The sequence below is a fragment of the Trachypithecus francoisi genome, unplaced genomic scaffold (assembly GCF_009764315.1).
Source record: "Trachypithecus francoisi isolate TF-2019V2 unplaced genomic scaffold, Tfra_2.0 Contig01474, whole genome shotgun sequence".
NCBI lineage: Eukaryota > Metazoa > Chordata > Mammalia > Primates > Cercopithecidae > Trachypithecus > Trachypithecus francoisi.
In genome coordinates, this window is record NW_022681435.1 from 7,988,782 (window position 1) to 8,002,787 (window position 14,006).

At 38.6% G+C, this 14,006-nt stretch overlaps 1 protein-coding gene across 8 annotated transcripts in view; it reads right to left on the reverse strand.

The window, feature by feature from the left end:
* Positions 1 to 461: 461 nt before the first annotated feature.
* The window catches only part of PIGN (phosphatidylinositol glycan anchor biosynthesis class N), a 139,704-nt gene continuing 126,159 nt past the window's right edge, over positions 462 to 14,006 (reverse strand). For all 8 annotated transcript variants that reach the window (XM_033239035.1, XM_033239057.1, XM_033239050.1 and 5 more), the window contains one exon: positions 462 to 2,213. In XM_033239035.1, the coding sequence (XP_033094926.1) occupies positions 2,090 to 2,213 (124 nt within the window). In that variant the 3' untranslated portion in view covers positions 462 to 2,089. The remainder of the gene's footprint in view (positions 2,214 to 14,006) is intronic.

The following is a 14,006-nucleotide window of genomic DNA, read 5'->3' on the forward strand; positions in this document are numbered from 1 at the left end:
ATATTTTCACAACTTGTTCTGCCCATTTTAATTCTTATAACAATTCCTAATTTAAACATTGTTAATCAGCAAATGTCCTAAGTCTTGATTCAGAAATCTATGGCATAGGTAGAATGAAAAAATAAATACCTTAAATAGAAATACTTTTTCCCTAACTCTTGTTTCTTTTTTCTCTGTTTTTCTATATAAAAATATATATTTCAAAACATTTAAAGATATCTGAGAAACTGCAGATATCTCTGCAGAGAGATAAGAAAGGCCTGTTCCCATGTGAGTCTGAAGGGGCCAGTTACGGTGCAGCAGGGTGAGCCTGTGGCTGCAGGCGCACAACACAAACTCTATGATACTGTTAGAAGGAAGTTAACCTATTCTACAGACTCACATTGACCTGAAAGGACAAAATTAAGAAAACGACATGCCTCGAAGAGCAAATTAAAGAAAGATAAAAAATACTGAGCACCTTTTACAATGTTGTAATAAAATATTTATTAATTTCTCTGTATAAAAATTTGGGAAAAGATAAAAGGCAAAACTACACATAGAAAGAGGTCAATGACAAGTGTTTATATAGTCAGTTTTCTCTGATGTGTGGAAAAAAACTGATAAAAAAAATCCTTTGAGGTAATATGAAAGTTCATGGTTCTCATTCCATCAACATCACTGTTTGCTACCATAGCTTCTTAGTTGTCCAGCTAGATTTTATGCTATGAACTGATGCATGAGATTTCATAAAACATTAATACCTCTTTTTTATACTGTAATTCTTTCACTGGTATACCATAAAGTAGTATTACAAATAAATTATAACTATATTTCATCATAAATCGAAATTAAGAAAGTACACTTCGCCAAACTGATTTCTGACTCTTTTAAATTGTATTTATTCACTCCCCACCAATTTGAAAAATCTAGTAAATTACAGAGGGCTTCCTAGTCATTAACCTGAATTAGTAATGCTATAACTTAATTCAAAAGCAATTACTTCTTAAAAATAGTGCACATACCAGGAAAGCTTTGCATCAGCCAAAAGCTACTGGCATACCACAGGCAAAACAGGGATATGTAAAGGTCATTTTATGGACAATCCATATAAAAAATGCTCTCAAGATATTTTGCTCATTAGAATTTGTTTACAAATGGAAATCTAATCTGATGATTTTAGGCCTTTGGGCTAGAATCTCACAACTAGAAAGAATAACATCTCTAATATGAATTCTTATGATATTGTCAGAAAGTTAAACCATTGAATTTTAAACTCCTGTTAAAATAATAGATGACAGTAAAAATAAATTCAAAGGGAAATAAATAATACATGAAAAAGCTATGGGGTAACAAATGTTGAGCCTACAATTAAAAACTATTTATTTTAAATGTTTTCCTATGTATAAGACAGAAATACCAAGCACTTTCTACTTTTGTGTTGTCAGAAATTCCATGAAAATCCAGAAATGAAAAAACAAAACCAAAAAGTGAAGGATAGACATGCATCTAGCGGTTGACTGTGAAAACCCGAGAAATAGCACTAAAAAGGATAAGATAGTATTATTGCATACTAAAGAAATATGACAAATACCTGCAAACACTTTTTCTATTGAAGCTTTTGAAATAATACACCCTGATTGTCCAACAAAACCAGTGCTGAAAGCTGATAAATATTGACGGTGGCACCTGGTGATTTCCTTCCAGCTCAGCCACGGCAATGATTCTGGATGCCATCAGCACTGCCCCCACAGGCATGTGCTCACTTCTGGGTATGCAGGAAGCTGTGCGGTTGGGGACCAGATTACTGCAGGTGTTCTCAACATCACTGGGAAGAACTGCCAGCCAAAGGAGAAAAACGTAAATGGAGAATTCCTTCCTATGCTTTTCCACAGATATAATCACTATTTCATGCCTGCAAAATCTAGGAAAAAAAGAAAAGAAGCTCCTTTGTTCCAGATAACCTGTCAATTCGGAATTCCAAATACCATTTTTCCTACAGGAGTAGAATATACTATATATCCATATCCATCTTCTTATTGAGTCCTTGATGAGATTTTAGTTTAAAAGGAGAATCAGGATCCAGATGCTGAATGGTGCTTCAGCAACTTCACATGAAGTGACTTTTGGGTTTGCCACATAGTCTGAGTTTCTTTGTTGTGAGCAGCTGGGCCAGGCCATTGAGGAACACCAAAAAGATGGTCATGGACATGACAATCACATAGTGGCTGATGCTGCAAAGGGAGAAAAAGATGTTATAGGCAGAGAGAACATAGGTGAGGAAAAGCATGAGCTTCCTCTGAATGGTTTTAAATGGACAGATGAAAATCTCCTCTTTCAGGAGCTGGAGTAGGTGTTCCTTCCCCTATTTCTCCTGCTAAGTACAGCTGTCCGTTGGTTTCTGGTTCCAGGACCTTCAAGTACAGCTGTCCGTGGACTGGTTCCAGGACCTTCCATGAATACACAAATCTTCGAATGCTCAAATCCCTGATATAAAATGGTGTTGTATTTGTAAATAAGCTATGCACATCCTCCTGTATACTTTAGACCAGGGGTCCCCAACCCTCAGGCAGTGGACTGGTACCAGTCTGTGGCTTGTTAGGAACTGGCTGCAAAGCAGGAGGTGAGTGGTGGACAAGTGAGCATTACTGCCTGAGCTCTGCCTCCTGTCAGATCAGCAGCGGCATTAGATTCTCAGAGGAGCACGAACCCTATTGTGAACTGTGCTTGCAAGGGATCTAGGCTGTGCACTCCTTATGAGAATCTAATGAGTGCCTGATAATCTGAGGTGGAACAGTTTCATCCCGAAATCATCCCTCATCCCCGCATACACAGCGGTGTGTGGAAAAACTGTCTTCCATGAAACCATTCCCTGGTGCCAAAAAGGTTGGGGACTGCTTCTTTAGATAATCTCTAGATTACCTACAAAACCTAACACAATGTAAATGCCACGTATATAATTGTTACATTGTATTGTTTAGAGAATAATGGCAAGAATAGAAAGTCTGTACATGTTCAGTACAGATGCAATTTAAAAAATATTTTCAGTCCATAGCTGGCTGAAGCCATGATGTGGAAGCCGAGGATACAGAGGGATGACTATACAACTAAAATGTTGGACACTATAAACAAACATCGGATGACTCCAGGCGGTGGAAAGAGGGCAGACTGGTCAGTGATCTTGGGTCCCAAAGAATTCCCTGAATTTTTTTTGCAGGAAGACACCAGCAACCTAGAAATGCCAGTGGGCATAGACCCCCCAAAAATCCCCAAAAAACAATAATACCACCACCACAAGAGCCTATTCTCTCTAGCTAAGGGATAGACAAGGAAAGGAGCAGTCCTGAAAGACAGAAAATGTTTAGATAGTAACTGATCTACTTCAGCCAAACACCACAGAAGAAACGTGGCTCCACCCCTACCTATTCCAGCACAGGCTGAGTGGGGAGCCCAGACTTCCATCCTCACCAGGCTACAATGGGGCACTCTAACTCCCCACCTGTGCCCTCCCCTCCACTGTCATGGTGTCAAGGAAGGCTGAGGAGGGAAACTGGTACTTTTGTCCATACCTGGCGGATGTCAGTGGACATCACGTGGGAAGCCTAGACTTCCACCTCCATGAAGCAGTAATGAGGTCCCTCCCCCTCTTCAATGGGGTCATGTCAGAGGAGGCCTAGTGCAGAGCCACGAATTCCATCTCCACTCAGAGGTAGAAAGGCCATTCTTTTCCTGACCATGTTATTGGTGGAGGTTGCATGGGAGGCAAAGAAGACCTCTATCCTTCCCAGCCATGAAGGCAGTAGTGGAGGCCTCGCAGGGAGCTGTAATGCTGGTCCCTGGCAGGGAGCAGTAAGGAGCTCCCTCTAGGGTGCCAATGGAGGCTGCATGGGGACCTGGATTTCTAACCTCATCAGGCAGAAATGAGGTAGTGTCTCCTCTTCCCCTGCCATAGTAGTGTCAGAAGTCAGTTAAAACAGAAGGTTTAAGTAAGACTGAGAATCTCATAAACGAATATCCAAAATGTCTAGATTTCAAGAGAAAATCATTCACCACATCAAGAACCAGGAATATCTCAAGCAGAATGAAAAAAGACAATCAATAGATATCAAAACCTAAATAATAGAGCTATTAGAATTATCTGGCAAAAATTTTTAAATGGTCATTATAAAAATACTTTAATGAGCAATTATGTACATACTAGAAACAAACAAACAAACAAAAAAAACCAAAATCTGAGCTAAGAAACAGAAATTCTCAACAAAGAAACAGAAGATGTAAACAAGAAGCAAATAAAAAAGTCTAGAACTAAAAATAAAATAACCAAAATAAAAACTTCTGTGGAAGTACTCAACAGCAGAACTGAGGGGACACAGGAAAGGATCCGTGAACCTGAGGATAAAACAACAGAATTTGCCCAGCCTAAAAAACAAAAATAGACTTAAAAAAAAAAATGAACACAGTCTCAGGGACCTGTGGACTGTGACAAAAGATCTAACATTTGTGTCACTGGAGTTCTAGAAGGAAAAGAAAAAGAGGCTAAAAGAGTACTCACAGGAATAGTGGCTGAAAAGCTTCCAAACGTGACAAAAGACATAAATCTTACAGAAGCTAAGCAAACCTCAAATAAGGTAAACTCAAAGCAATCCACACAAAGACACATCAAATTACTAAAAACCAAAAACAAATAAAAGAATTGAAAGCAGTGAGAAATGACACCTTGCCTGTAGGGGAAAAACAATTTGAATAGCAGATTTCTCATCAGAAAATATGGAAATCACCAGAAAATGGTGCAACATTTTTCAAGTGTTGAAAGAAAAATAACTGTCAACCCAGAATCCAATAAAACTATCCCATGGAAATAAAGGGGAAATCAGAATTCACCGATGAAAAAAAAAAAACCTAAATGAATTTATTGCCTGCAGACCTAATCTAAAAGAATGCCTGAAGGAAGTTTTCTAAACAGAAATAAAACAATAAAAGAAGGAATCTGCTAAAATCACGAAGTAAGAAGAACTCAGCAAGTAAAAATCTGGGTAAAGATAGTAAGTTTTCCTTGTCCTCTTAAGTTTTTAAAATTATATTTGATAGCTGATGCAAAAATTCTAATACTGTCTGATGTGGTTTCAAATGTGTGTAGAGGAAATATTTAAGATAATTATATTGTAAGCAGGGGAAGGCAACAGGATGTAGAAGGAGGTAAGGTTTCTATACATTACTTAAACTGGTAAAATGGCATCACCAGTAGACTGGGATTAGCTATGTATATATAATACCTAGAGCAACCATTTAAAAAGCCATGCAGGCTGGGCGCGGTGGCTCACACCTGTAATCCCAGCACTTTGGGAGGCTGAGGCGGGCAGATCACGAGGTCAGGAGATCAGGACCATCCTGGCTAACATGGTGAAACTCTGTCTCTACTAAAAATACAAAAACAAAATTAGCCAGGCGTGGTGGCAGGTGCCTGTAGTCCCAGCTACTCGGGAGGCAGAGGCAGGAGAATGGCATGAACCCGGGAGGCGGAGACTGCAGTGAACTGAGATTGCACCAGTGCACTCCAGCCTGGGTGACAGAGCAAGACTCCGTCTCCAAAAAAAAAAAAAAAAAAAAGCCATACAAAGAGATACACCACAGAAAAGTAAAAAAAAATTCCATAAAATGTTCAAGTAATATACTGGATGGCAGGAAACATAAAACACTGAGAATAAACAGAAAATAAAAAAATAAAATGACAGACTTAAGCCCTAACATATCAATAACTACATTAAATGTGAATAGTCTACATACACCAACTAAAAAACAGAGATTGGTAGAAGAGAATAAAAAACATGACCAATGACCAAACCACGTGCTGTCTAAAAGATACTTCAAGTATGGAGGAAACATCAGGCAAACATTTATTTTAAAAAAGCAGGAGTGGCTATATTAATATCAGATAAAATAGACTTCCGAGGAAATAGACTTCAGAGCAAAGATACCCTTTCTCAAAAACTGATAGAAAAACAACACTGAAAATCAGCAAGGATACAGAAGAACTCAACACTATCAAACAACAGGATTTAACTCACAGTGATAAAACGCTCCACCCAACAAGAGCACAATACATGCTCTTTTCAAGTGCCCATACACACCAAGATAGACCATATTCTGGGCCATAAAACAAACCTCAGCAAGTTTAAAAGAACTGAAATCACACAGAGTGCCTTCTCTGACCACAATGGAATCCAACTAGAAATCAACAATAGATAACAGATATATTACCAAACACTCAGAAACGAAACAACACAACTGTATAATAATCCATGGGTCAAAGATGAAGTTTCAAGAGAAATAAAAAAACAGATTGAATGTAATGAAAATAAAAAAGCAACACATCACAGTTGATGGGACACGGCTAAAGCAAGTACAGACAGGGAAGCAGACCCGTGCAAATCTGCACCCCACCCCCAAAAAGAGTGTAAACCATATACCTGATGTCACCACAGCCTATCAGGGTGAGTCTCACACTATCTACAAAAAGTAACTAAAATGGATCATGGACTTAAAAGTAAAATGTAAAAATATCAACATTTTGGGAAAAAAATCTTTGGGATCTGGAGCTAGCCAAAGAGCTCTTAGTCTTAATACAAAAAGCACAATCTAAAAAAGTAAATCTGATAAACAGGGCTTCAAAGCAAACAAACAAACAAACAAAAAACCCTTATGCTCTGTGAAAGGCCCTGTTAAGAGGGTAAAAAGACAAGCCACGGACTGGGATAAAATACTTGCAAGCCATACATTCAACAAAATACTTTTTTCTTTTTTTAGGTAGGGTCTTGCTCTGTCACCCAGGCTGGAGTGCAGTGGTATGATCACAGCTCACTGCAGCTTTGACCTCCCTGGGCTCAGGTGATCCTCCCACCTCAGCCTCCTGAGTAGCAGAGACCACAGGCATGCACCACCACAGCAGGCTAATTTTTGTATTTTCTGTAGAGATGGGGTCTTGCCATGTTACCCAGGCTGGTCTTGAACTCTTCGGCTTAAACATTCTGCCACTTTGGCCTCTCAAAGCGTTAGGATTACAGGCATGAGCCACTGCATTCAGCCACAAAGGACTATTTCCTAGAATAGGATATTCTCAAAACTCAACAGTAAAAAAAGACTCCACAAACAATTCAATTAGAAAATGATCAAAAGACATGAACAGACATGTCTCTTTCATCAAAGAGGATATACAGATAGTAAATAAACAGATGAAAAAATGTTCAATATCATTAACCATTATACAAGTTGAAGCCAAAATGAGATATCACTACACACCCACTTGAACAGCTAAAATAAAAAATAGTGACAACACCAAATGCTGGCAGGGATGCAGAGAAACTGGATTGACAGTCTCTGGTACAACCACTCTGGTGGCAGTTTCTTTTAAAACTCAGCATGCAACTACCATGATTCTGAGCATGCACGCCAGAGGGAAAAAAAATGTTCACAAGAATGTTTATAGGATCTTTGTTCATAATAGCCAAAACCTTGAAATAACCTTGATGTCCTTCAACAGGTGAATGATTAAACAAACTGTGGCACATCCATACCATGGGTTTACTCAGCAATAAAAAGTAATGAACGACTGAAATATGCAACAACGAATCACCAGGGAATTACTCTGAGAGTGAAAAAAAAAGCTAACTCCAAAAAGTTACATACTATATGATTTACTTTATATCACATTTATGAAGTAACAACTACAGAAATGGAAAACATTAAATGTTGCCAGGGTTAGTTAAGGAGGGTTTCTGGGCGGGAGCAAAGTGCCTGGGCTATAAAGGGCAACATGAAGGATCTTTGTGCTGGTAGAAATGTTCTGTCTTTTGACAGTTTCAATGTCAACATCCTGGTTATACTATATATTATACTATCGTTCTGCATAAAGTTACCTCTAGGGGGAAGTCAGGTAGAGGGTATAGGAGATCTCTCTGTATTCTTTCTTACAACCTCATGTGAATCTATAATAATGTTAAAATGAAATGTTTAATTACAAACTTTTTTAGTTCACAGGCTGTACAAAAACAAGAGGTGGGCTGCATTTGGCTAAAGGGCATAGGTTGCTAGCCTCTACCCTGGCCTGTAAGCTCTGTGGAAGCTTCTGTGGAAGCAGGGACTATAATTTTTTATCTCTCTTCCCATTGCACCTCTAACGTATCATGCAAGGTCTTGTAGGCATTTAATCAATATTTGTTAAACGAATTATTAAAGATAATTTGTAATTAGAAGAAACGATAAAATCTTCTTTTGTTTTATGTTACCCTGGCAAATTTAATCTGAACTTATTTAGGTTGGTGCAAAAGTAATTGCAGTTTTTGCCATTTAAAAAAAAAAAAAAAAAAAAAGGCAAAAACCGCAATTACTTTTGCACCAACCGAATAAAATCGGACTCCCCCAAAATATAATAAGCATAATCAATACCAAAAGCTAAACAGCATAATCAAAATGCCAAAAGAAACAAAAAGTTTCTACAAAAGTAAAGTAAAACTAGCCCTACAAAATATTACAATATAAAGTTAAATGTAACACGGGCATTAGAATCAACAGGACAACGGAAGAGAACAGATCATCCTGTCACCCAAGATCAAGGAATCATCACCAGTAACTCCCAGCTGTCCTGGCTGGACTCACTGTAAACTTATAAGCACAAATGAGATTTGGTTCTCATCGGTGTCTCAATCCTGATTGCACACTTGTGAATTATTCTTATCTGAGTCAAACCAATTTGTGTCCTTCTCTCCTCAAAGTTCTGTCACCTTCCTCCCATCTCAGCAGACGACTCTGCTTTTTTTTAATTGAGAAAACACTGATAAAGTGATCACAAGAGAAGTGCCTCTTCTCACCCCGAACTTTCTAACCCACTCATATCTGTGCCCATATTGCCTCCTGTACCTTTCTTGTCTAAAACAAATCCCTCCACTTCTACTTTGGATCCCATCCCAACTCTCCCACTAAAGCTGGGGTCTCCAATCCCCAGGCCTTGGACCGGTACCAGTTCATGGCCTGTTAGGAACTGGGCTGCACAGCAGGAGGTGAGCGGCAGGGAAGTGAGTGAAGCTTCATCTGTATTTGCAGCTGCTCTGCATCGCTGGCATTACTGCCTGAGCTCCACCTCTTGTCAAATGAGTGGCGGCATCAGATTCTCACAGGAGCACGAACTCTATTGTGAACTGCGCATGCAAGGGATCTAGGTTGTGTGCCCGTTATGAAAATATAATGAATGCCGGATGATCTGAGGTAGAACAGTTTCATTCTGAAATCACCCCCGCCGGCCCCTGCACCCCTCGCCCTATCTGTGGAAAAACTGTCTTCCACGAAACTGGTCACTAGTGTCAAAATGACTGGGGACCACTGTCCTAAAGGACTATATTTTTCCAACTATCCCTTTCCTCTTAGATATTACCCATTTTTCCTTCTCTAGGTGAGCATATCCTTGACCATACTAATGTGTAATTTCTCTCATTCTAACTCTCCTAAGATTCCATAGCTCCCTCCAGCACCATCCTAATTTAAATTTTATATATGCAAAACCCAGATCTTAATCTCCCACACCTTCCTTCACCAAACTCACTCCTCTTAGAGCTTTCTCCAGATCTCTGCAATGGCTTTCCTAGTCCCTCAGTTACTCAAGATTAAAAAACAAAATTAGGAGTCGCTCTTGATTCTTTTTTTCTCCTAGTATATTAATCTACCAACAAATCCTATCAGCCTCTCTGAAAATATTTTCTAAGTCCAACCACTTGTTGCCATTTTGAATTGCTACCCTAGCCTAAACTGCCATCATCTCTAGCTTACAATACCATGAAAGCCTCTTCCTCAATCTTCCTGCTCCCTCTCTCGATCCCTCCAATAGGTTCTTTACACTGTGGCCAGTGTTATGTCAAAAATGTGAAGCAAATAAAATAACTTCCTGCTCAATAAACTAATGCTTCAACTTACACTTGGAATAAGCTCCCAGTTCTTTACAATGACTTTCAAAGGTCATAAGTGATAGCAAATATCTACTCTCTGAATTCTCTCCCCACCATGTTTTCCCTCACACCATTCTAGCTACACTAACTATACAGAGCACCCTTGGACACAAGTAACTCCATCTCAGAAAAAAGACTCCATCTTACATTTCATAGGACACTTTGCCAACAGGGACAAGATATTTTGATTAATAAATTAATATATAAAGACTGCATCCAACGAGATAAGGACATAAACAGGCACACTCTTGCACTATCAGTCCTCACTGGAGGACTCTGCAGCCATAAAAAGAGCAGGACTTCACAGCTCAAAATGGCTGACTTTACTGACACTGTCTTGCTGTGACTCCTGATAAGCACCCAGCATCTGCCACTGAAGTCTGTGCACACATCAAAGACTCTTTCTTGTAAAACAGATGGGCCCTGGCACAGACTGGGAGGTTCTTTTTGCCTTCCTCACTTTCCCTGGACTATTTCCTTAACCCTTTTTCCTACTTCTCTCCTCTTGATGTTAAATGTTACTTTGTTGTGGAATGTTTAACCTGCAACATTTAGATATTAATTAGGTATAATATTACATATAGTTTACCATATTGACTGACTTGTGGAGTAGCTTGTGGCTGTGTAGCTGTGACTACCAAGTGACCGGGAAGTTCTAAGGAGCACTGCCTCCTAGAAAACTCCATGCAGTTCGTGGCTTTTGCTATTGAAATAGCATCGACAAAAGTCTGACACTGTGCAAAGACACAAACACGAATGAACCTCGTTATCTCTGACCTTGCACTGCTCATAAGACTAACTTTCATATTTTCAAAAGTATTTACTCACATGGGGAAACGGTTATTGCAGAAAACCATCTTTTAAAAAAACTGTATATGTCTGCACACAAATTAAAGCTAAAAGGACATACATCAATATGTTGAATAGTGGTTCTCCCTGAATACTACAAACTGAGACACTGAATCATGAATGACTTATTTTTTCTTAATGCTTTCAGTATTTTCTTTAATATATTTGTAATATATTGCTATTTATGTGATGTTTACAAATTATGCTAGGTTTAGCCACAGAACTCTAAGGCTGACTTCATAATTACCACAGAAATCTTCAACTCTGTTCTGTTTCTGAGGCCTCAGAGGACACTCCAAAATTGGTACCAGTTCCTGAGATTAAAATCCTCAATCCAGGTCAGGTGTAGTGGCTCATCATGCTTGTAATCCCAGCACTTTGAGAGGCCAAGGCAGAAGGATCTCTTGAGCTTAGGAATTTGAGACCAGCCTGGGCAACAGAGTGAGACCCTGTCTCTAAAAAATAAAAATTAAAAAAATTACCCAGGTGTGGTGGCAGACACCTGTGGTCCTCACTACTCAGGAGACTGAGTTGGGAAGATCACTTCAGGCTACAAGGTGGAAGCTGCAGTGGTGATCACCTCACTGTACTGCAGCCTGGGTGAAAGAGCAAGACCCTGTCTCAAAAAAACAAAAACAAAAACAAAAACACTGGATATAATCATCCCAGCTTCTTCAGGGACTGAAGTTTGTAGTCAGAGATGAGATGAGTACAAACTCTTCAGCATAGAGCCTGGAAGTCAAATCCAGAAAAGCTCAATCTGACCCTAGTTCGATGGGGGAAACCAGGCAAGGAGGTGGGGAGCTAGATAGATTAAAAGCAACAAGGACCATAAAAGATTAATCTTTTATAAGCATTATAGAAAGGATAAACAGAATGTGGTATATTCAAACAATGGAGCATTATTCAGCAATGAATAAAGTACTTTTACATGCTACAATATAGATGAATGGCAAAAAGATAAAAATAAAATAAAAAGTTACACTAACTGGAAGAAGTTAGGTGAAAAAAAATTACATTTTGTATTTTTCTGTTTATATGAAATGTCCACAATAGGCAAATCTGTAGAGACAGAAAGCAGATTTGTGGTTGCCTGGGCTTGGGATGGTAATGGGAACAGATTGTGAACAGGTAGCGGGTATTTTCTGTGTGATGGAAGTGTTCAAAAAATAGATTGTGGTGATGGTTGCACAACTCCATTCATTTGCTAAAAATCATCAAAATGACTTAAAACATTTATTAAATCATTAAACTAAAATAGATAAATTTTATGGTATGAATTATCTCAATTAAGCTGTTAAGAATAAAAACAAAGAAAGAAAATATTACATGCTAGCAGATTTTGTTGTTGAATTTTGCCATCAATTTTAGGTTAAAATATTAAATCTGACTTGATGTCTAACAAAAATGGCCTGTAAAACCAGTAGGTGACCCATCCTCAAATTTAATCTAAAGCCTGTCTATCAAAGGCATTCCACAGATCACTCATCTCCTTACAGTGGCCTGAAATTACTCTCAGCTCATGTAAGCTAACATAATTGGCAGGAAACAGTTGTGAAGCTCATCATCTTCATGCAATTGAGCCATAAGGCATCCAACTTGTGATATCTTGCATCAATCAAGTCTTGGTGTCATCTCAACATAGCAGAGTTAAAGGAACATCAAATTTCAACTTGAAATGAGTTCAGCTGTTCCCACTCCCCTCCCATGACTATTGTGCCATCATTTAAATCAGCAATTCTCAAGATGTACACGTGTGATGGTCAAGGGGAAGAGTGTATGTGTGGAGGCACACAGAATTGCCAGGCAGGCCTTTTCAACCTGCACAATGGTGACAAAATGTTGATCGTATTTCTCCTCTATCAGGGTGATGGGCAGTAGAAGCAGGTCATACCTGTTCGATGTACTGGGGCAGAAAAAGTCTGAGAGCCATTGATTTTGATAAAGTTTGGTATTCATTGTAAGAGTACAGATGTTTTATGACACTTATTAATTACATTTAGGATATACAAACACTATTGAATAGAATCATGAGTTCTCTCTTTTTTTTGAGTTCTCATTATATCAAAAGAGAAATGATAAACACGTTGGTTGTCATTTGTATTTCAATAAGGTATAACAATCGTGCATGTGGGAAAAAAATTAAAGTCCAAATGAATAGTGCCATCAAACCAAACTGCAGCTCAATCAAACTGATGATCTTGACTACTCTACCCACCTCACTACAAATGGATTTAGAACATAAATCTGAATATATGTTTTTTATAGTTATGAAAATTACCTCAAATGAATTTTTTTCTCTAGTTTTAAAAATGCACTTTCAGTATGCCATATAAAAGGCAATACTCTATAAAGTTTATGACCTGCTATAAACGAAGATAAAGTGTAAAGATCAAAAGAAGAAAATACTAAATTAGCTCTGTCAGCTGAACAGTTTTATGGCCTGGGCAGGATATTTCTCACATGGCTGTTAAAAAGCATACCTGATACCACAGGTTCTCAAGAGAAACACTGAACTCACACCAGTTGTTTCAGCTGAATACACTGACTGCAGTGCATCCTTCCTGAGTCTCAGTTTCAGTTTGGTAAAATCTGCTCTGAACATGCATTTGAAACAGAGAGTACTATGGCTATAAACAGATACACTATCCAATGCCCTAATAATACAATCTTTTATTGTTTAAGAAGCTATACTTATTAACCTGAAACTATTAATAATAGGTGACAAATCTCTCAGAAGTATTCTAAAAACCCACGGCAGTCACCACAACACTATAAACATTACAGATACACACCAGACTACATTCACGGGGCAGTCAGCTCCCACTCCTCTCTCAAATTCTGGGACAGATTCCCACCACTTCAGGATTCACAAAGCAATACAATAGTGAGGACAAAAGGGCAACATTCCACTCCCGTGAATAAAAAGCACGGAATGGCTGAAATTGCTAATTATACTATTAACACAAAGGAGTTTAGGAATAAAATTCGTCATGAAGGGGAACCAGTGCAGGAGCACAATTCCAATAAGCCCGGCACCTGTGAAGGGAGCTCTGCCGGACAGTTCATAATATCAGCAAAATGACAAGAAACACCACAGCTTTTCAAATATACCTTCACATAAGAATAACTGGAAACTCAAAACTTAAACGCAACATTCTCACAAACAGGAAGCAGAAAAAAGTA